General features: G+C 48.0%; 1 protein-coding gene across 1 annotated transcript in view; it reads left to right on the plus strand.

Annotated features, from left to right (window-relative positions):
* SNX14 (sorting nexin 14) overlaps positions 1–24,114 on the plus strand; it is a 113,177-nt gene that overhangs the window by 25,238 nt on the left and 63,825 nt on the right. Inside the window, exons 6-8 of the mRNA XM_075341496.1 lie at positions 8,109–8,193; positions 19,855–20,011; positions 20,532–20,607. Coding sequence (XP_075197611.1) covers positions 8,109–8,193; positions 19,855–20,011; positions 20,532–20,607 — 318 coding nt within the window. The remainder of the gene's footprint in view (positions 1–8,108; positions 8,194–19,854; positions 20,012–20,531; positions 20,608–24,114) is intronic.

The raw sequence follows: 24,114 nt of genomic DNA on the forward strand, positions 1-24,114 counted from the left end.
CTTTAACTCCTTAGTGCACGTCGTCAGTGTTATTTAGCTCAAATGGCTGGGAATGGAGTTTATTTATTTTCTCTCTCTTTACAAAATGTTTTATCTAGTAAAAGTTAGACAGAATTGTAATCACCACCACCGTAACAACATTTAAAGGGGTTGTCACCTTTCAGAAAATTGAATTAATAGCCATTAAAAAAACAAATGAATAGTTACTCACCCACCCCAGGTCCAGCATTTTAGACTGTTGTTTATCTGCAGCGCTGATGGCGCGTCAACTCTTGTTCGTGCCACTGTCACAGTGTGCATAGGGCTTCGGACGGTAGTGATGCTGAATACACGTGATCCTGGCATGAGTCATCACTAAAGAAGGCTACGGTCTGCTAGGGAGGCCAAAAAGAAGTTGTGTTTCCAAGGAACATAGTCCTCCTTTCTCAAGGTATCCTGTGACAGCCACAGGAAAGCGAGCTAGGAGGATGCCCTCACAACTTAACCTTACCAATGGACTGTGCTCATAGATGTTTCATGTATAACACCTAAAAACTAAGAAATAACGTCTGGAACACCATTCTGAGTCTGAACTGGGTGCAAAAACCTTTAGTCTTTCGTTTGTGAAACCGGCCCCACCCACACCTATTGCCAGTCCACATTATACGCATATATAGCCTGGGTCTCAGCTTCCCATACACGGTAAGTTTTTTAACTGCATGAGAGGACACACACTAGCTAGGGACCCCAACGTAGAGAAATACTTTGGCGTAGTGTTGGGGCTCTATTGCATTGATCAATTCAGTAGCTAAATTTCTCTTGATTCATATGTTCATGGCAGTAATGCAGATTCCATTTTTCATACCTTCATTCTTACATATAGCTATTGGATTTTTCTTTGTCGCTCCATTGGGAGACCCAGACAATTGGGGTGTATAGGCTATGCCTCCGGAGGCCGCACAAAGTATTACACTTAAAAGTGTTAAGCCCCTCCCCTTCTGCCTATACACCCCCCGTGCTCCCACGGGCTCCTCAGTTTTTTGCTTTGTGCGAAGGAGGTCAGACACGCACGCACAGCTCCACAGATTGGTCAGCAGCAGCTGCTGACCATGTCGGATGGAAGAAAAGTGGGCCCATATAGAGCCCCCAGCATGCTCCCTTCTCACCCCACTCTTGTCGGTGGTGTTGTAAGGTTGAGGTATCCATTGCGGGTACGGAGGCTGGAGCCCACATGCTGTTTTCCTTCCCCATCCCCCTCAGGGCTCTGGGTGAAGTGGGATCCTATCGGTCTCCAGGCACTGAGACCGTGCTTCATCCACAACTCCTGTGGAGCCTGCTGGATAGGAGCCGGGTATCGTTCAGGGACATGGCCCTGCTACTTGGAGGTACTCTGTATCCCTGTGGGGACAGCGCACAGCAACACTCCAGCTTTGCTGGGTGTGCTAGTGCACCGGGGACCACGGCGCTGACCGGGTTAATATGTGCCATTACACACTCAGCGTTGCTGAGTGTGTTTATGTATAGGGACTGCCGCACTGACCGCCGCGGCCATGGAAACACTGCGGCGCGGCTGGGACTTGTAGTGCGCCGGGGACTTTCACGCCGGCCGCGCTTTTACGGCGGCCGCGTTTATTACTAGAGTCCCCGGCTTTTTGCGGCCTAGTTTCCTTTCCTCCCGCCCACAGCCCTGACAGGCAGGGGAAGGGCGGGACGCTGCACAGAACGAGCAGCACTGAGGGCTGGAGCATGCTTTGCATACTCCACCCCTCTCACTGTGCACAGTGCGGGCACCAGTTCCCGCTCTTTCTGGGTCACGCCCACGGCTCCCTCCTCTCCTCAGGACACCGGCAGCCATTCCTGTCAGCTCCTCGGACGCTGCAGAGGGGGACAAAGTCTGGGAGACCCAGGCAGGGACTCTGGTGGCCTCACAACCGCTTTAGGCGGGTGGTAAGCAGCACCTGTGGTGCTAGCCCCATTGTGCAGTAGTGTAACATTATATGTTTATGGTATATATGTTTTACACTGTATGGTGCACAGTTGATTTCTGGCTATATACCCTATTGTGTTACTCAGGGAAGATAATAACATGGCGCCCACGAAAGGCAGGGGTGCCAAAACACAGGCTTATTATGTTGCCTGCGCCGCATGTACGACCCCGCTACCGGCAGGTTCCACTGACCCTCATTGTGTGCACTGTTCGGCCCCTGTGGCACTTACTCAGCCGGAGCCTCTGCTAAGAGGGGCCCAGGGGGAGCCACCTGCTAACACTGTTCAGGTGACGGGGACGGAGTTTGCAAAACTCTCTGAGACTATGGCTAAGATACTAGAAGCCTTGCAGTCCAGGCCGGTATCTCAGCACAGGGACTCTGTTGAATCTTTGTTCCCTGGCCCACCTCAGCTGGACCAACAATGTCCTCCCGGGGTATCTCATGGATCCCAGGCTGAGGGTTCTGACACAGACCCCAGCCCCAGACCGACTAAGCGAGCTCGCTTAGATTTTCCCTCGACATCATCATATTGTGCAGGGTCTCAGAGGGGGGAATCTCTGGTTGATGATGCGGAGACAGCTGATCAGGATTCTGATCCTGAGGCCGCTCTCAATCTTGATACTCCGGACGGGGACGCCATAGTGAACGACCTTATTGCGTCCATCAATCATATGTTGGATATTTCTCCCTCAGCTCCTCCGGTGGAGGAGTCAGCTTCTCAGCAGGAGAAATTCCGTTTCAGGTTTCCCAAGCGTTCACCGAGTATGTTTCTGGACCACTCTGATTTCAGAGAGGCAGTCCAGAATCACCATGCTTGTCCAGATAAGCGTTTTTCTAAGCGCCTTAAGGATACACGTTATCCTTTTCCCCCTGACGTGGTCAAAAGTTGGGCTCAGTGTCCCAAAGTGGATCCTCCAATCTCCAGACTGGCAGCTAGATCCATACTTGCAGTGGAAGATGGGGCTTCACTCAAAGATGCCACTGACAGGCAGATGGAACTCTGGTTGAAATCCATCTATGAAGCTATCGGCGCTTCTTTTGCCCCAGCGTTCGCAGCCGTATGGGCGCTACAAGCTATCTCAGCAGGTCAAGCGCAAATTGACGCAGCCACACGCACGTCCGCGCCACAGGTGGCGTCCATAACCACTCAGACGTCGGCATTTGCGTCTTACGCTATTAATGCTGTCCTGGACTCTGCGAGCCGTACGGCGGTTGCAGCCGCCAATTCGGTGGTACTCCGCAGGGCCTTGTGGCTACGGGAATGGAAGGCAGATTCTGTTTCCAAAAAGCGCTTAACCAGTTTGCCAATTTCTGGCGACCGATTGTTTGGCGAGCGTTTGGATGAAATCATCAAACAATCCAAGGGAAAGGATACATCCTTACCCCAGCCCAAACCGAACATACCCCAACAGAGGAAGGGGCTGTCGAGGTTTCGGTCCTTTCGGGGCGTGGGCAGGTCCCAATTCTCCTCGTCCAAAAGGCCTCAGAAAGATCAAAGGAACTCTGACGCATGGCGGTCTAAGTCACGTCCTAAAAAGGCCACCGGAGGTGCCGCTACCAAAGCGGCTTCCTCATGACTTTCGGCCTCCTCACTCCGCATCTTCGGTCGGTGGCAGGCTCTCCCGCTTTTGCGACGCCTGGCTGCCACGGGTAAAAGACCGTTGGGTGAGAGACATTCTGTCTCACGGTTACAAGATAGAGTTCACCTCTCGTCCCCCGACTCGATTCTTCAGGTCATCCCCGCCTCCCGAGTGAGCCGAGGCTCTTCTGCAGGCGCTGGGCACTCTGAAGGCAGAAGGAGTGGTGGTCCCTGTTCCTCTTCAGCAACAGGGCCACGGTTTTTACTCCAACTTGTTTGTGGTCCCAAAGAAGGACGGGTCTTTCCGTCCTGTCCTGGACCTGAAACTTCTCAACAAACACGTAACGACCAGGCGGTTCCGGATGGAATCCCTCCGCTCCGTCATCGCCTCAATGTCCCAAGGAGATTTCCTTGCATCGATCGATATCAAAGATGCTTATCTCCACGTACCGATTGCTCCAGAGCACCAGCGCTTCTTGCGCTTCGCCATAGAAAACGAACACCTGCAGTTCGTGGCACTGCCGTTCGGCCTGGCAACAGCCCCACGGATTTTCACCAAGGTTATGGCTACTGTAGTAGCGGTCCTCCACTCTCAGGGTCACTCGGTGATCCCTTACTTGGACGATCTCCTGATCAAGGCACCCTCTCAAGAGGCATGCCAACACAGCCTCGACGCTACCCTGGAGACTCTCCAGAGTTTCGGGTGGATCATCAATTTTCCAAAGTCAAATCTGACACCGGCCCAATCGCTCACATACCTTGGCATGGAGTTTCATACCCTCTCAGCGATAGTGAAGCTTCCGCTGATCAAGCAGCGGTCACTACAGACAGGGGTACAATCTCTCCTTCAAGGCCAGTCACACCCCTTGAGGCGCCTCATGCACTTCCTGGGGAAGATGGTGGCAGCAATGGAGGCAGTTCCTTTCGCGCAGTTTCACCTGCGTCCTCTTCAATGGGACATCCTACGCAAATGGGACAGGAAGCCGACGTCCCTCGACAGGAACGTCTCCCTCTCTCAGGCGACCAAAGCTTCCCTTCGGTGGTGGCTTCTTCCCACTTCATTATCGAAGGGGAAATCCTTCCTACCCCCATCCTGGGAGGTGGTCACGACGGACGCGAGTCTGTCAGGGTGGGGAGCGGTTTTTCTCCACCACAGGGCTCAGGGTACGTGGACCCAGCAAGAGTCCTCGCTTCAGATCAATGTTCTGGAAATACGGGCAGTGTATCTTGCCCTGAAAGCGTTCCAGCAGTGGCTGGAAGGCAAGCAGATCAGAATTCAGTCGGACAATTCCACAGCGGTGGCATACATCAACCACCAAGGCGGCACACGCAGTCGGCAAGCCTTCCAGGAAGTCCGGCGGATTTTGATGTGGGTGGAAGCCACGGCCTCCACCATCTCTGCAGTTCACATTCCAGGCGTGGAAAACTGGGAAGCAGATTATCTCAGTCGCCAGGGCATGGACGCATGGGAATGGTCCCTTCACCCGGACGTGTTTCAGGAGATCTGTTGCCGCTGGGGGGTGCCGGACGTCGACCTCATGGCGTCCCGGCACAACAACAAGGTACCGACGTTCATGGCACGGTCTCAAGATCCCAGAGCTCTGGCGGCAGACGCCTTAGTTCAGGATTGGTCGCAGTTTCAGCTCCCTTATGTGTTTCCTCCGCTGGCACTGTTGCCCAGAGTGTTACGCAAGATCAGGGCCGACTGCCGCCGCGTCATCCTCGTCGCTCCAGACTGGCCGAGGCGGTCGTGGTACCCGGATCTGTGGCATCTCACGGTCGGCCAACCGTGGGCACTACCAGACCGACCAGACTTGCTATCTCAAGGGCCGTTTTTCCATCTGAATTCTGCGGCCCTCAACCTGACTGTGTGGCCATTGAGTCCTGGATCCTAGCGTCTTCAGGGTTATCTCAAGACGTCATTACCACTATGAGACAGGCTAGGAAACCAACGTCCGCCAAGATCTACCACAGGACGTGGAAAATTTTCCTGTCGTGGTGCTCTGCTCAGGGTTTTTCTCCCTGGCCTTTTGCCTTGCCCACTTTTCTGTCCTTCCTTCAATCTGGACTGGAAAAGGGTTTGTCGCTCGGCTCCCTTAAGGGACAAGTCTCAGCGCTCTCTGTGTTTTTCCAGAAGCGCCTAGCCAGACTTCCACAGGTACGCACGTTCCTGCAGGGGGTTTGTCACATCGTTCCTCCTTACAAGCGGCCGTTAGAACCCTGGGATCTGAACAGGGTGCTGCTGGTTCTTCAGAAACCACCATTCGAGCCAATGAGAGATATTTCTCTCTCACGCCTTTCGCAGAAAGTGGTTTTTCTAGTAGCAGTCACTTCACTTCGGAGAGTGTCTGAGCTAGCAGCGCTGTCATGCAAAGCCCCTTTCCTGGTTTTTCACCAGGACAAGGTGGTTCTGCGTCCGGTTCCGCAATTTCTTCCTAAGGTGGTATCCCCCTTTCATCTCAATCAGGATATCTCCTTACCTTCTTTTTGTCCTCATCCAGTTCACCAATGTGAAAAGGATTTGCACTTGTTAGATCTGGTGAGAGCACTCAGACTCTACATTTCTCGTACGGCGCCCCTGCGCCGCTCGGATGCACTCTTTGTCCTTGTCGCTGGCCAGCGTAAAGGGTCACAGGCTTCCAAATCAACCTTGGCTCGGTGGATCAAGGAGCCAATTCTCGAAGCCTACCGTTCGGCTGGGCTTCCGGTTCCCTCAGGGCTGAAGGCCCATTCTACCAGAGCCGTGGGCGCGTCCTGGGCTTTGAGGCACCAGGCTACGGCTCAGCAGGTGTGTCAGGCGGCTACCTGGTCGAGCCTGCACACTTTCACGAAACACTATCAGGTGCATACCTATGCTTCGGCGGATGCCAGCCTAGGTAGACGAGTCCTTCAGGCGGCGGTTGCCCACCTGTAGGAAGAGGCCGTTTTACGGCTCTCTTACGAGGTATTATTTTACCCACCCAGGGACTGCTTTTGGACGTCCCAATTGTCTGGGTCTCCCAATGGAGCGACAAAGAAGAAGGGAATTTTGTTTACTTACCGTAAATTCCTTTTCTTCTAGCTCCAATTGGGAGACCCAGCGCCCGCCCCTGTTTTTTTGTGTACACATGTTGTTCATGTTGAATGGTTTCAGTTCTCCGATATTCCTTCGGATTGAAGTTACTTTAAACCAGTTTATAATTCTTTTTCCTCCTTCTTGCTTTTGCACCAAAACTGAGGAGCCCGTGGGAGCACGGGGGGTGTATAGGCAGAAGGGGAGGGGCTTAACACTTTTAAGTGTAATACTTTGTGCGGCCTCCGGAGGCATAGCCTATACACCCCAATTGTCTGGGTCTCCCAATTGGAGCTAGAAAAAAAGGAATTTACGGTAAGTAAACAAAATTCCCTTCTTCATGTCAGTATTCACACAGCAGTTTCTGCTATTTCATATATTCCCCTTACATAGTCACTGGTGTGCATACCTTCTCTCCATATAACCTAAAAACTAAGGAAATGCTCAAGGTATATGTAAGACTTGGGAAGAGTCATACACTATTTATGTGTTTAATGCGGAACTATTCACTGTTTTTTGTTACACTGTATTGTATGTGCATCACCCGTCACAGACTCATACTCTCCTCACAGGAGTGGGTCGGTTACATGTATCTCTATGCAGCTGAGACGCTCCTGTGAGGAGAGTGTGAGTCCGTGACGGGTGATTCTACGCAAGATACACGCAAGGCACTCGCAAGTGAGACACCAGCCTTATTTTGATATTCTGTGGTCTGCCGAAGTCTCCTGTGGCTGCCGTTAAGGGAGTCCTTTAAAATTATTTTTGCTATATACAGTTTATACGGCAGTATTGCTGTACAAGTATTGTAAGTAGTATAAGTTATCGGACAAATGCAGTTTAAGTTCGCTAAGGGAACTAATAAGGTTAACATAAGGTGAATATAAAATTAATATCTCTACCGTTTATCCCCCCATTAAAAAGGATATTGAAAAAAAATCAAATATTTGGTATCACCGGATCAGTAAAAGTTTGAACTTTCAAAATATAAAATTAATTAAGAAGATTGGTGAAGTGGGTAAGGAAATAGAAATTCAAGAGGCCAACATTATGGGGGGAGGTTAGTTTCCGCAGAATTAAAAAAAAAAAAAAAAAAAAGCAGCTAGATGCAATCAAATTTTGTAGATCTCTTAAAACGACATCTCACACAACTCAAAAACCTTTTGACAAATTTCCTAATTTTTTTTTTTCATCACTAAACTAATAATAAAAAAAATAAAATCTTGACAAGTTTGGTATCACTGTAATCTTGCTGACATGGTGAATCATGATACTAAGTCATTTTTCCTAGACAAGGAACACTTTAAAACAAATTCTAAAAAACAATGTCCAAGTTGCTGGGTTTTCCCCCCCGCAAGTTCACCGCATTTGGACTTTTTTCCTTTTCCCAGTACATTGAGTGGTAAAATTAATTGAAGTATTGGTAAGTTGTGTCTTCCTATTTAAAACACATCGAAAGATTTTATTAGTAGCATAAACCTTCTGAAAAAAAAGTTTTCTTTTTTTTTTCTAGGTGGATATTCCATTTGTTATAACAAGAAAATTATTAAAAGCTGCTATGAAGCACATTGAAATAATATCAAAAGCCAGACAAAAAGGTACATTGGCTCAGCCTTCTACAGCATAGTCTACGTCGCCCAGTTGTCCCTATGGTTTTTATTTTCTTTTTGCCTTCATGATGAGGGCATTTTATATACACATCAGAATCAGAAAAACCTCTGGGAACAGATAGGAGAGTGAGGGCTGGATGTGGGGCCAGTATTCAGATTTTGGAGAACAAGTCCTAGTTTGCTGTAAGATTGTCTGTACATGTCCCCTCTGAATTGTAAAGTTCCACAGAATACGTTGGCACTGGATAAATAAAATTATTAGTTTATTGCAGGGAGGTAAAAATTAAGCTGGTGCAGGGTCTAGCTCTTTAATCAACCCTGATAACACTGTGCAGTTGAGTAAGCCCATATACATGTATGATAGGTTAATTTTGCACGGACCTGTTAGCATTGCTGTGTATGGTAGTCGAGGTCGGCCATAAATTTATTAATGGATTATACTGGGGAAGAAATGAAAATACATTTTTGATACCTTAGGCTTAAGTTTAGGTATATTTGTGGTATCCCGGTACCCGTTCTACTGCTGCTCAGTTAAACAGTTGTCGTATGGCAGTAGATCTGTTCCAGTGTGCCAGAATTACTTTGTGCACTGTGAGTCAGGCAGTATAATTTACACTGTGTTATGTTCGTCCACTGAGGATTGTTAAATGTACTTTGCTGCCATCTACTGGTCAATGTATACGTATGAAAGTCAGATGTTCATTCTCCTCACAACATGTTGCCATGGCAATGGCTGGGAGGAGTCTCCACCTCAGTGCTGGGGACCACGGGGGAACACTATTCTCCTTAAGGAGACTTTGCAAGCCAGTCTGGCTGCCAGGTAAGGGGACTTATAGCTGCCACGCCCCTCTAGGAAATATTCAAATTGTCTCTCCAGTAAAGGAGACAAACTCTAGCACAGCACCACCTATTGGAAGTAGCGATCCTAAAAGTCACAAGTGGATTTTTAACAATCCTTTTCAATATGACTCAGGATATATGCCAGATCAGAATCCCAATTTGCAGACATGGTGTTTCGGGGTGCTTGCCCCTCGTCAGTGCAAAGTATGGGGTGTCTGATCTGGCTCATGAGAAAGCTATATCACCTTAGTGCTGACACTCCAGAAAACTGGTTCATACAGGTCTAGTCAGGGGACAGAGAAGAAGCTCCCAGAATCTCTGTCACAGTCCATGCTGAGGGGACATCTTTCTGTCCATATAATCACCTCCACATAGTAGTGAAGCTTCCTACAGCCAGGAGCGATAAAGCTAAACAATGGCCCTCCTGCATACTGGTGTTCTATGCGCTTCCAGCCAGAACCAGTGTACCCTACCCCCTGCAATAAAGAACAGTAATGCCAAAACCATGAGTAGCTTGATACCACCATTGTGTCACCACGGGGAGCCAACCAGTGAAGCATTACCTTGACTGTGCATTATATTACCTCCTATAGCAAGTGAGGAGAACTGTTCTCCAGCCGCTCTGAGAGGCCTGAGCTTGCTTGTTTCATGAGGAGAAGACGTCTTCTTTCATAGGCAAAATACTAAATGTACCCTATGCAGTGAACTGCTGCCTCTTTGCCATTAAGAGCGAGACTGTACCCTGTTTCCTTCAGTAAAGTGTTAATGCAGTTCACCCTTGTGTCTGGCTGCTTGTAACTGCACAAACATCATGGGCGCTCCAACACCTGCACCCAGACACCACCAAATCCATAGGAGTGCCCTTGGGCGGTCCTGTACCATCTCCATAAGTGCCACCTCCCACTATTGACAATTGTTGTGGACACGATTGAAGCATTTAGGGGTCCAGCGACCCACTACAGCTACTGTGACAGTACCATCTGCTGCCAGTAGAACTACATATCCCAGCTGACCCCTCTGTAACATCTGACGCCTCCCCCGTCGGTCACCGCATGTTCAGTCCTCTAAATCAGGATATGTCATTCATTTTTTTTTTTTCTTCGGCGCTCTATTGGGAGACCCAGACGATTGGGTGTATAGCACTGCCTCCGGAGGCCACACAAAGCAATTACACTAAAAAGTGTAAGGCCCCTCCCCTTCTGGCTATACACCCCCAGTGGGATCACTGGCTCACCAGTTTTCGGCTTTGTGCGAAGGAGGTCAGACATCCACGCATAGCTCCACTGTTTGTAGTCAGCAGTAGCTGCTGGCTCTATCGGATGGAAGAAAAGAGGGCCCATATAGGGCCCCCAGCATGCTCCCTTCTCACCCGCGGTTGGTGCTTGTAAGGTTGAGGTACCTATTGCTGGTACAGAGGCTGGAGCCCACATGCTGTTTTCCTTCCACATCCCCTGGAGGGCTCTGTGGAAGTGGGATCTTGCCGGCCCCCAAGCCCTGGGGCCGGGCTCCATCCACAGACCCATAGAACCTGCTGGATTGGGAGCGGGAGTGCCGTTCAGGGACAAGGCCCTGCAACTTTCAGGTACTCTGTGTCCCCGGCAGGCACGGACACTCTCAGGGCTTGCTGAGCGTTGTAGTGCGCCGGGGACAGTGGCGCTGTACGCTGGGGGTTAGGTCACTGCAGCTTTGCTGAGTGACGTTGTGTGTTGGGAACTACTGCGCCGACCGCTCCTGGAGCGGCGGCGCAGCTGCGACTTGTGGTGCGCCGGGGGCTTTGCGCCGACCGCGCTTTTACGGCGGCGGCGCTTTTAACTTTAGCCCCCGGCTTCTGCGGCCTAGCGCCGCTTCGTTCCCGCCCCCACCCTGTCAATCAGGGTAGGGGAGAGACGCTGCTCAATGGCAGCGCCGAGGGCTGGAGCCTTATTTACATGCTCCAGCCCTCTCACTAGGCACAAGGGGAAGCAGACTTCCCGCTCTTCGTCGGTGTACGCCCAGGGCCCGCCCCCCCTCTCCACAAGGACGCCGGCAGCCATTACACATGCGATCTGGCTGGGGAGAGGCAGCAGGCTCTGGGAGACCCAGACTAGAGGGATTTCTGGCGACCACACACCGCTCCTAAGCGGGCGGTAAGCTGCACAGTAGTGCTGGCCCCGCTAGTGCCTCAGTGATATATTAGTGTACTTTTTTCTTGGTACCATATATATATATATAGTTGCACTGTAAGGTCGCTTCTTGGCTGGACACCCTGTACTGCTCTGAGGAAGCAGCAACATGTCATCCGCAAAACGCAAGGCTGCCAAGGCACGGGCTGTGTACACTGTTTGTACTGCATGTGGGGCTGATCTACCGGCAGGCTCCAATGATCCACATTGTGTGCAATGTTCAGTCCCAGTGGCACTTCGTCAGCCAGAGCCTATGGTGGTGGTAGCCCAGGCAGAGACGCCTGTGAACCCTGCCCCGGTGACGGGGACAGACTTTGCAGTGTTTGCTGATAAAATGTCTGAGGCTATGACAAAAATCCTGGAGACCTTGCAGGCCAGGCCAGTTCCCCAGACCATGGACACTGCTGTGGCTATGCTATCTGGTCCCCCTCAGTTGGAACTAGTCCGTACTTCGAGGGGGTCTCAAGCATCACAAGCTGAAGTCTCTGACTCAGATGACAGTCCCAGGCAGCCTAAGCGAGCTCGCTGGGAAAGACCCTCGACGTCATCACACTGCTCAGGGTCTCAGCGAGAAGAATCTCTCTGTGATGAGACTGAGGACGGTGACCAGGATTCTAATCCTGAGGGCCCTCTCAATCTGGATGCCCCTGATGGTAACGCCATGGTTAATGACCTTATATCGGCAATTAATAGGCTGTTGGATATTTCTCCCCCAGCCCCTTCTGCAGAGGAGGCAGCTGCACAGCAGGAGAAGTTCCATTTCCTGTATCCCAAGCGTAAATTAAGTGCTTTTTTGGACCACTCTGACTTCAGAGAATCAATCCAGAAGCACGACGCTCATCCAGACAAGCGTTTCTCTAAGCGTTCTAAGGATACCCGTTATCCTTTTCCCGCTGAAGTGGCCAAACGCTGGACCCAGTGCCCAAAGGTGGATCCCCCAATTTCCAAGCTTGCGGCTAGATCCATAGTCGCAGTAGAGGATGGGGCTTCACTTAAAGATGCCAACGACAGACAGATGGACCTTTGGTTGAAATCTGTCTATGAAGCTATCGGCGCGTCCTTTGCTCCAGCATTCGCGGCCGTGTGGGCACTACAAGCTATTTCAGCTGGTTTAGCACAGGTGGATGCTATCATGCATCCAGCAGTGCCGCAGGTGGCGTCCCTAACCTCGCAAATGTCTGCGTTTGCAACCTATGCTATCAATGCTGTCCTAGAATCTACGAGCCGTACCTCTATGGCGGCCGCCAATTCTGTGGTTTTGCGCAGAGCCTTATGGTTAAAGGACTGGAAAGCAGATGCTGGTTCTAAAAAATGCCTAACCAGCTTGCCATTATCTAGGGACAGACTGTTTGGTGAGCCATTGGCTGAAATCATAAAACAGTCCAAGGGTAAGGACTCTTCCTTGCCACAGCCCAGAGCAAGTAAACCTCAACAGAAAAAGTGGCAGTCGAGGTTTCGGTCCTTTCGAGGCTCGGGCAAGCCCCAATTCTCCTCGTCCAAAGGGACTCAGAAAGGACAAGGGAGCTCAGATTCCTGGCGGGCTCACTCACGCCCCAGGAAAGCAAATGGAGGAACCGCTTCCAAGGCGGCTACCTCATGACTTTCGGCCTCCTCCCTCCGCATCCTCGGTCGGTGGCAGGCTCTCCCGCTTTTGCGACATTTGGCTGTCACAGGTCAAAGACCGGTGGGTAACAGACATTTTGTCTCGCGGGTACAGAATCGAGTTCAGTTCTCGGCCTCCACTTCGGTTCTTCAGAACCTCCCCACACCCCAACCGAGCAGATGCCCTGCTGCAGGCGGTGGACTCTCTAAGAGCAGAAGGAGTCGTGATCCCTGTCCCCCCTCAGGAACGGGGGCGAGGATTTTACTCCAATCTCTTTGTGGTTCCAAAAAAGGACGGCTCCTTCCGTCCTGTTCTGGACCTAAAACTGCTCAACAAGCATGTGAACGCCAGGCGGTTCCGGATGGAATCCCTCCGCTCAGTCATTGCCTCAATGTCCCAAGGAGATTTCCTAGCATCAATAGACATCAAAGATGCTTATCTCCACGTGCCGATTGCTACGGAGCACCAACGCTTTCTGCGCTTCGTGATAGGAGACGAACATCTTCAGTTCGTGGCTCTGCCATTTGGTCTGGCGACAGCCCCCCGGGTGTTCACCAAGATCATGGCAGCAGTGGTAGCAGTCTTGCACTCTCACGGACACTCTGTGATCCCTTACTTGGACGATCTACTGGTCAAGGCACCCTCTCAGGAGGCATGCCAACTCAGCCTGAATTTTGCACTGGAGACTCTCCAGGCGTTCGGGTGGATCATCAACTTCCCAAAGTCAAATCTGTCACCGACCCAATCACTAACGTATCTTGGCATGGAGTTTCATACTCTCTCAGCGATAGTGAAGCTTCCGCTGAGCAAGCAGCGGTCACTACAGACAGGGGTGCAGGCTCTCCTTCAAGGTCAGTCGCACTCCTTAAGACGCCTCATGCACTTCCTCGGGAAGATGGTGGCGGCAATAGAGGCGATTCCGTTTGCGCAGTTTCATCTGCGTCCACTTCAATGGGACATTCTCCGCCAATGGGACGGGAAGTCGACATCCCTGGACAGGAAAGTCTCCCTTTCCCAGACGGCCAAGGACTCTCTGCAGTGGTGGCTTCTTCCCACCTCATTATCACAGGGAAAGTCCTTCCTACCTCCATCCTGGGCGGTGGTCACGACAGACGCGAGTCTGTCAGGGTGGGGAGCAGTGTTTCTCCACCACAGGGCTCAGGGTACGTGGACTCAGCAGGAGTCCAGCCTTCAGATCAATGTTCTGGAAATCAGAGCAGTGTATCTTGCCCTACTAGCCTTCCAGCAGTGGCTGGAAGGGAAGCAGATCCGAATTCAATCGGACAACTCCACAGCGGTGGCATACATCAATCACCAAGGAGGGACTCGCAGTCGGCAAGCCTTCCAGGAAGTCCGGCGGATCCTGATGTGGGTGGAAGCCACAGCCTCCACCATATCCGCAGTTCACATCCCCGGCGTAGAAAACTGGGAAGCAGACTTCCTCAGTCGCCAGGGCATGGACGCAGGGGAATGGTCCCTTCACCCGGACGTGTTTCAGGAAATCTGTCGCCGATGGGGAAGGCCGGACGTCGACCTAATGGCGTCCCGGCACAACAACAAGGTCCCAACATTCATGGCACGGTCTCGCGATCAAAGAGCTCTAGCAGCAGACGCCCTAGTGCAAGATTGGTCGCAGTTCCGGCTCCCTTATGTGTTTCCACCTCTGGCACTCCTGCCCAGAGTGCTACGCAAGATCAGATCCGACTGCAGCCGCGTCATACTCGTCGCTCCAGACTGGCCGAGGAGGGCGTGGTATCCGGATCTGTGGCATCTCACGGTCGGCCAACCGTGGGCACTACCAGACCGACCAGACTTACTGTCCCAAGGGCCGTTTTTCCATCGGAATTCTGCGGCCCTGAACCTGACTGCGTGGCCATTGAGTCCTGGATCCTAGCGTCTTCCGGCTTATCCCAAGGGGTCGTTGCCACCATGAGACAGGCTAGGAAGCCCACGTCTGCTAAGATCTACCACAGAACGTGGAGGATATTCTTATCCTGGTGCTCTGCTCAGAGAGTGTCTCCCTGGCCATTTGCATTACCTACCCTTCTTTCTTTCCTCCAATCTGGGTTAGAAAAAGGTTTGTCGCTCGGCTCCCTTAAAGGGCAAGTCTCGGCGCTATCCGTCTTTTTTCAGAAGCGTCTAGCACGACTCTCTAAGGTGCGCACGTTCCTACAGGGGGTTTGCCATATAGTTCCCCCGTACAAGCGGCCGTTAGATCCATGGGATCTGAACAGGGTACTAGTTGCCCTCCAGAAGCCGCCCTTCGAGCCTCTGAAGGAGGTTTCACTTTCTAGACTATCACAGAAAGTGGCTTTTCTGGTAGCGATCACATCTCTTCGGAGAGTGTCTGAGCTAGCAGCGTTGTCTTCCAAGGCTCCCTTCCTGGTCTTCCACCAGGACAAGGTAGTGCTGCGCCCCATTCAGGAGTTTCTCCCGAAGGTGGTATCCTCTTTTCATCTTAATCAGGATATCTTTTTGCCTTCGTTTTGTCCTCATGCAGTTCATCGGTATGAGAAGGATTTACATTTGTTAGATCTGGTGAGAGCACTCAGAATCTACATTTCCCGCACAGCGCCCCTGCGCCGTTCGGATGCACTTTTTGTCCTTGTCGCTGGTAAGCGCAAGGGGTCGCAGGCTTCTAAGGCCACCCTGGCTCGATGGATCAAAGAACCAATTCTTGAAGCCTACCGTTCTGCGGGGCTTCAGGTTCCATCAGGGCTAAAGGCCCATTCTACCAGAGCCGTGGGTGCGTCCTGGGCATTGCGACACCAGGCTACGGCTCAACAGGTGTGCCAGGCGGCTACCTGGTCGAGTCTGCACACTTTCACCAAACATTATCAGGTGCATACCTATGCTTCGGCGGACGCCAGCCTAGGTAGAAGAGTCCTGCAGGCGGCAGTTGCCTCCCCGTAGGGGAGGGCTGTCTTGCAGCTCTAACATGAGGTATTTCTTTACCCACCCAGGGACAGCTTTTGGACGTCCCAATCGTCTGGGTCTCCCAATAGAGCGCCGAAGAAGAAGGGAATTTTGTTACTTACCGTAAATTCCTTTTCTTCTAGCTCTTATTGGGAGACCCAGCACCCGCCCTGTTGTCCTTCGGGATTTTTGGTTTGTTTGCGGGTACACATGTTGTTCATGTTGAACGGTTTTCAGTTCTCCGATGTTATTCGGAGTGAATTTGTTTAAACCAGTTATTGGCTTTCCTCCTTCTTGCTTTTGCACTAAAACTGGTGAGCCAGTGATCCCACTGGGGGTGTATAGCCAGAAGGGGAGGGGCCTTACACTTTTTAGTGTAATTGCTTTGTGTGGCCTCCGGAGGCAGTGCTATACACCCAATCGTCTGGGTCTCCCAATAAGAGCTAGAAGAAAAGGAATTTACGGTAAGTAACAAAATTCCCTTCTTTTTAAACGAAAAACTGAAGAAGGAAAAAGCGCAGTAGGGTCTTATCCAACTTTTCAACCTTCCTTGGATTTATGTCATAACTTCGGCAGCGCAGTAATAGCTCCACATTTCTTTTGTTCCTATTCATTTTTTTGGTAGCAGCTCTAGATTTTGAGATAATGTACAGTTGCCCACACATGAATTTAGGATGTTTTCCTCGACAGGGGAATTGATTATAGAATTAAAATCACGTAGTATCACAGCAGAGAAAAGGATTTACTGCCATTTTTCTCGGAGGAAAGTGATTTTGTTTATTTTAACAAGGCTTGGTGATGAAAATGGGCATATAACAATATCGACCAGGCAAATGGCAACAGTACATAGACCGTTCTAAGTGGAGCCTAAAATGTATAATTTTACACAATGGAAACAAATATGGCTCAATCCCTACAAGTCACTCAACTAAGATGACTGAAGAGCAAAACACAATTGATCTGGTCCTACAGACAATATCATACCACGATCACCAGTGGGCAATCTGTACAGATTTAAAGATGGTGAATATTCTCCTGGGACAACAGAGTGGATACAATAAGTATCTCTGTTTTGTCGGTGGAAGAGTAGATAAAAAAAAATAGTACTGGGTGAGAAAGCAGTGGCCTCTGAGCGATCATGTGGTAGTAGGAGAAAAGAATGTAATTGCAGAATCATTGGTTGACATAAAATCATTTTACAACCACTGCACATTTAAGTCAGATTATAAAGGCTCGAAACAAAGAGGGAAGATGCTGCTACTACATCTTCAGAAAATTTCCAGCGCTAACCATGGGTAAAGATGGGTAATTTTGACAGTCCTCAAATTGAATGATGCTAAGGCAGATGCATGATCTTCTTTTACTATCGTTGTACAGATTTTTCTTGAGAACTAAAAAGCAGATAATTACACTGTGAGCAGAATTATTAGGCAAATGAGTATTTTGATCACATGATACTTTTTATACATGTTGTCCTACTCCAAGCTGTATAGGCTTGAGAGCGAACTACCAATTAAGTAAATCAGGAGATGTGCATCTCTGTAATGAGGAGGGGTGTGGTGTAATGACATCAACACCATGTATAAGGTGTGCTTAAATATTAGGCAACTTCCTTTCCTTTGGCAAAATGGGTCAGAAGAGAGATTTGACGGGCTCTGAAAAGTCCAATATTGTGAGATGTCTTGCAGAGGGATGCACCAGTCTTGAAATTGCCAAGCTTTTGAAGCGTGATCACCAAACAATCAGGTGTTTCATGGCAAATAGCCAACAGGGTCGCAAAAAGCGTGTTGGGCAAAAATAGCGCAAAATAACTGCCCATGAATTGAGGAAAATCAAGCGTGAAGCTGCCAAGATGTCATTTGCCATCAGTTTGGCCATATTTCAGAGCTGCAGCGTTACTGGAGTATCAAAAAGCACAAGGTGTGACATGGACTCAGGGACATGGCCAAGGTAACGAAGGCTGAAAAACGACCACCTTTGAAAAAGAAGCATAAGATAAAACGTCAAGACTAGGCCAAGAAATATCTTAAGACTGATTTTTCAAAGGTTTTATGGACTGATGAAATGAGAGTGACTCTTGATGGGCCAGAGGCTGGATCAGTAAAGGGCTGAGAGCTCCACTCCCACTCAGATGCCAGCAAGGTGGAGGTGGGGTACTGGTATGGGCTGGTATCATTAAAGATTAACTTTTGGGACCTTTTCGGGTTGAGGATGGAGTGAAGCTCAACTCCCAGACCTACTGTCAGTTTCTGGAAGGCAACTTCTTCAAGCAGTGATACAGGAAGAAGTCGGTATCGTTCAAGAAAAACAAGATTTTCATGCAGGACACATCACATCACATGTATCCACCAACTACTCCACAGCATGGCTGGCCAGTAAAGGTCTAAAAGATGAAAAAAATAATGACATGGCTCTCTTGTTCACCTGATCTGAACCCCATAGCAATTTTGATCGTAAACGGATCAAGCAACTGACAGAATCTATGGATGGTAGGCTGTTGAGTGTCATCATAAAGAAAGGTGGCTATATTGGTCACTAATTTTTGGGGGGTTTTTTTTGCATGTCAGAAATATTTATTTCTAAATTTTGTGCAGTTATTTTGGTTTAACTGGTGAAAATAAACAAGTGAGATGGGAATATATTTGGTTTTTATTAAGTTGTCTAATAATTCTGCACAGTAATAGTTACCTGCACAAACAGATATCCTCCTAAGATAGCCAGATTTAAAAAAACCCACTCCAACTTCCAAAAATATTAAGCTTTGATATGTGAGTCTTTTGGGTTGATTGAGAACATAGTTGTTGAGCAATAATAAAAAAAATCCTCTAAAATACAACTTGCCTAATAATTCTGCACCCAGTGTACACTGAACTAGTAGAAAGAATGCAATCTTCTTTCTGTCACCTGGGCTGTACAATTAGTATCAAGGTGCATTATCACCACAGCCATTTGGATCATTTCGCAGAAATCATTGGTGATCTAAGTTAATAGCAAGGTGAACAATTCCACCAAGAAAAACTGTTGGGGTACTTTCACACTTGCGTTAATTACCTTCAGTCACAATCCGCCCTTTTGTAAAACAGCGGAATCCGTTAACGGATTCCGCTGTTTCCCATAGACTTGCATGGATGACGGATTGTGCCAAAACTACCTGCGTTGCTTCCGCTGGCTGATGCTGCGTTGCTTCCGCCGGGCGGAAGGAACGCAGCATGTGACTTTTTTGAGCAGCGGAATCCTTTTATTTTTCACTGCGCATGCTCCTCTTTTTTTTTTTTTTTTTAATCACAGAAACTTTATTTTGTTTCTCGGTGGCTGAACAATCGGCTTTTGAGAGTGATCAGCTAAGCGGCCGGCGTCTGTAAACAATCAGCTGAGCGCCCGGCAACCGGGTGATCAGCTGATCGTTCACAATAGTCTGCCGCCGGTAAAACTGTAAAGAAAAAAAAAAAAAAGCTTTCCGTTGTTTTGTACGATCCGTTGCATCCGTCACACAACACAATGCAACGGATGCCGTTCAACGCAAGTGTGAAACTAGCCTAAGAACTGCAGCAGAAAGATACCGAGGACACTGGGATACCCACATGATGGCAGATTATTGCTGGTCTATTCAAAGTGATTGTCCTGACACAACTCACCACAAGAAATCTTTAAAGAAATGCTTTTTTTGAGATATCTCAGTAAGTCAACTGTGTGTCAATGACAACTTTTTGTGCATGTTTAATTTTTTTTCTGTGATGTAAATTTTTCATAAATAAAATAAATCTACATATATGATTTTGTTTTAATAACCAAGAAGGCAAAAATAATATTGTTTACTAGACAACAGTACTACTGTTCGATCGGTTGTATGTATATACATCGGATATATCACATCTCATTAACTAGAACTGATGGAAGAAAAAGAAGGGCAGATTTAGAATCCATGACAAAAACTTACCTAAAACAGGTCACCTTTGGCACCAACGTTCTTGTTCCCCAGTGTTATAATTGTAGGATGCAAAGAACACTTTATAGTGAGGGACAATGTCCACTGCATTGTGGCTGAAGAAATACTATTCTAACATGCTAAGGAGACACAATTGGTTGAAATTGTTTTTTTAACAATTTTTTTATTATTATTTCAATTAGTAAAAAACTCTGAGTTTCTTCAGCAAGCTGCACTAGAGGAATATGGACCAGATCTTCACGTTGCATTGAGAAGTCGCAGAGATGAACTTTGCTACCTCCGAAAACTGACTGAGCTTTTATTCCCATTCATTCTACCACCAAAAGCAACAGAGAGCAGGTGAATTTTCAGTTTTAACCTAAGAGACATTCTCTTTTTTTCAGTTTGCGTTTTTAGTTAACAGCTTCCAAGATGTGCAATGGGATGTTTTGTGGCTTGTAAATGCCATCTTGGTACCTTTTTTTTGTCAGTCCATTTGGCAATAAATAGTCTTCTCCAATGTAAGCCGTTCTGGCGACCTGTGAATTTTCATGGGTCCAGCTCCTGAGACCCTTAGGGAACTGCCAGTGTCTCGTATATACATATACATAAAGTGTATATACAGTGTCTCGTAAATACATATTAATAGACAGTTGTTAGGGAAATCTAGAAATACGTGATGGACCAGACCGCAGTGATGGAAGCTGCTGTTACGCTCTTGGCACTGCTCTGCTTTCGAGAATTCTTTGTGCCATAATATTGTATGTGTGCAAGAAGTATATCCATGAAATAACCCATTTACAGGTCTCTATAACAATATAATAGTAGTTTGCAGAACAAGTGTCCATTTCTAATACCACATTTTTGTATTTGTTTGCAGACCTTTGACATTGCTTCTGAGAGAGATTCTTTCTGGTTCTGTGTTCCTGCCCTCAATGGACTTCTTGGCTGATCCGGTAGGTTTCTATGAATGTATTGCAGATTTATACGTTTGTAGGTAGTGTAGTAATTTTATGCGTTGATATGGTGAAATGGATCGTTTACACACATATTTGAAAAAGCAAGTAGTCGACAATCCGTCTCATGTTAATGCTGAAAATAAGAAAATGTGCACGTATGTTACATATTTGTAATTGTGCAAGTAGATGTTGACTCTGCTAGATCGTATTTCATTGGCTTAAAGGGTTATTCCTATCTCCAAGATCCTATCCCTATATGTAGTAGGTGTAATAATAATAATGTTAGCAAATACCTCCAATTAGAAATGTAGTATAGATCTATCCATGGTTACGACCACTCATATAGTCACAGTTAGTTGATAGTAGTCATAACCATAGATACCTAAGGTCCTGCAATGCCCTGCACATGAGGTAAATCACATAGTGAATCAAAAGAACTATACTACATTTCTAATTGGACGCATTTGCTAATATTAGTATTATTAATATTATTATACCTACTACATATTGGGATAGGATCTTGGAGATGGGAATAACCCTTTAAACTGCCGTGATATATGCAGTTTTCAGCATTTATTTTATTTATTTTTCTTATCCAAAGGTGGAAATTCCAACTCAGAATAAATTAGTAGCCATGTGCATAACGTTTTTGGAGCCTGTCATTAGATTCATGCTGCCCGAACACTGTGCAGTAGGAATTAGAGCCTGCTCATGCAACTGCAATCAGGTACTGTATGTGATACTCTGAAACACTGCAGCGTGTCAGAGAAACCTAGTTTAAAAAGCCGGTTATAGGGAGAGATCCCCGGTGGACTTCTTCCCACTCCAATTGATTGACAGGTCTCCCCCATCTATGTTAATATACTGTATGGGTCCAGCTAGGCTCTGATTAATTCTGCCCGTAGTTTATGCTGCATGAATCTAATCACAGATTGACTTTTGTAATTTGATGTCAGCTCTTCTTGCTTTGCTGTGGAATTTCACCATTGGATTTAAATTAAAATCTGCATTAAACCCCAATTGTTGCAGATTTTGTTGTGATTTACCTGTGGATCAAAAGCATAATCGGCAATATCTGAAAATAATACACTTTCTACGTAGTTGCAAATAAAAATAAACTCCCCTTCATGTCCTTTTCTCCTGCCAGACTGTTCATAACTCGACCTTCTGCTATGATGTCAGGTTCAGTGACACGCTGCAGCACCCACATGGTGTAAGATACCATGGCAGAAGGACAAGTTGTACAATGACTTTTCATACTTACTCTACATGCTTTTTTCTGTGGATTCTTGCAGAATTACTCATTGTTATTAAAGCAATTCCTTTATGTGTGATTTTACTCTTCTAATGAGAGACTGAAGCAGATGGGACATCTTTTTATCTTACAACAGTGTGATCTGTCCTTTTTGTTTCTTAAATACTATAATATGTACTATAATAAAGAGAAAAGCCTACTTAAAGGGAACTTGTAATGTCCCTGAACACTATTGATCTGCAAATATGAGGTTCATCTGCAAGTTAATAGCATTCTAAAGCTGTGAAGCCGCCGCACTGAAAGCCTCGCTACTGAGATGACATTAAGTTTATATATCGTAATAGCCCCTGGCTTTCAGTCATACAAGTGTGCCTGTGCACAGTTTGTCATTGCTCACTATACTGTAGATGAGTCGCCCACCACAGTGCTGTAGCTGTCGCCTCTGGGACACTGCGGGGACTTCTCTTTAGGGACCCCTCTGGAAACAGTTAGGTCAGGTTGTTTACTTCTGAGTCGTGACGCCACTCTCAGTTTTGCGGTCAGGGTGATGGGTGACCGCCACTGCAGTTTAACGAGCGTCTGGGGCTGATGGTGTCTGCAGTCTTCTGGTATGGCCTCCTGAGAAGGAGGCTAGCCCCAGGTGCTCGGGTGTATGTGTGTAGAACAACAGGTCGCAGAAGAACTCAGTCTCAGTCCAAAGTGTATTGCAACTGGTTTTTACTCACTTTCAAGTGCTTCAAGTGGTACCCGGGCGATGCTGAGATACACCAAATGAGAACCAGGTATCCTGCAGGCTGGTATAGGGGTGATTGCTGGCCCGCCTTCCTAGCACTTCTTGTTTCGGACAACCCCTGACTTAAAGTACCGTGGGATTCATCCAGGGAAGTCGCAGCTGCCTTTTCTCCCCTTTCTGGACCATTTTTTGACAGCGTGGACCAAGGTGGATAGCTCAGGCTCAATCCTCCTTATGGGCCCCCTCGTTGCTGCTGATGCTTGGACTCTGTTTTGGTTGGTGTGGGACTTGTTGTCCACCCCACCGGCAGGTTTAGCAGACCACTAAATGGATGTCTGGCTCTATGGACCTGTTCTCCATGCGTGCCTAGCCCTCCAGAAGTCTCCGTACACGACAAGCTGACTCCTCGGTGTCTTTCTGTCCAACTTCTGGTGACTGTTCTTCCCCGCCAACAGCCACTACCCTTGCAGGGTCTGACTAGCGTGTCCGCTCTGCTGCGTCTCCACTTTAGACTCGGCTTGCTCCTCTCCTACTCCTTCTCTGACTGCCACTGCAGAACTAGTCTCCAGCTTCTCTACCGCACCACTAGCTGAGATGTGGAGGCCACGCCCCCTCCTGGGTCTGCCCAAGGGTCCCCTCTAAGGTGTGTGTGAGACCTGGTTACTATGTGTCTGTGCGTACACACCCTATTCAGCCTTTAGGATTACCTGTTTGCACTCACCCAGCATGGGTGCTGTACTCAGTGGCGCCTGACCAGGTCAGGGGCGCCACATTAGCACACTTGACTGATAGCTACATCTGCACTGATATGCAGCTGAGCCAGCTGTCAGTCAGTGTTGGGGCTTGTTTACAGCCGCTACTCACTGTGTATTGACTGAAAGTCTCTGGTGGAGGAATAAAATCGAATTTCTCCTAGTAGCCGGGATTCCAGTGTGGCGGCCGTACAGCGTTACTCCCCATTTAGACTTCTGTGTGGCACGGATTTGTTGTATCTTTTATTTTTTGGGGATTCAGCATGTACCTGTTATAATCTACTAGAAATAGGCCTGATGCTATCGCATCGGAAGTGCGGTGAAATGAACATATGTCTATGCTTAGTGGTGTGACTGGAGCAGTGGACGTGTGCCACACTGTTTGCACTTTCAAACATATCTGTTGTATGTGATCTGTCTGCATTTGTGTATTGTATGTGTTGCATCATTTGACCTCTTTCACCCCTGTACACTGTCGCCTCCTTGTTGTATGCTGTATATTGGTATCTGGTGTTGTGATTCTTGAGCTGTGTTTACTATGTGGTGTCTCCCCTGTGTGCTGTGTGTGTGTTTACACTATATGGTCTCTTGTAAGCTGTTGTAACTATAATTGGAGGTGGTACATTGTTTTCTGCAGTTTGATGTGTGTGTGATTGTCCCTTCCCAAAATGGACAAAAAAATACAAAGGAAGTGAGAGGATACAGTTTATTAACATGTCAAAAATAACGGCAAAGCTTCTTTCTTTTATATGACAGTAAACTGT

Source organism: Anomaloglossus baeobatrachus, chromosome 3, assembly GCF_048569485.1.
Source record: "Anomaloglossus baeobatrachus isolate aAnoBae1 chromosome 3, aAnoBae1.hap1, whole genome shotgun sequence".
NCBI classification, from domain to species: domain Eukaryota; kingdom Metazoa; phylum Chordata; class Amphibia; order Anura; family Aromobatidae; genus Anomaloglossus; species Anomaloglossus baeobatrachus.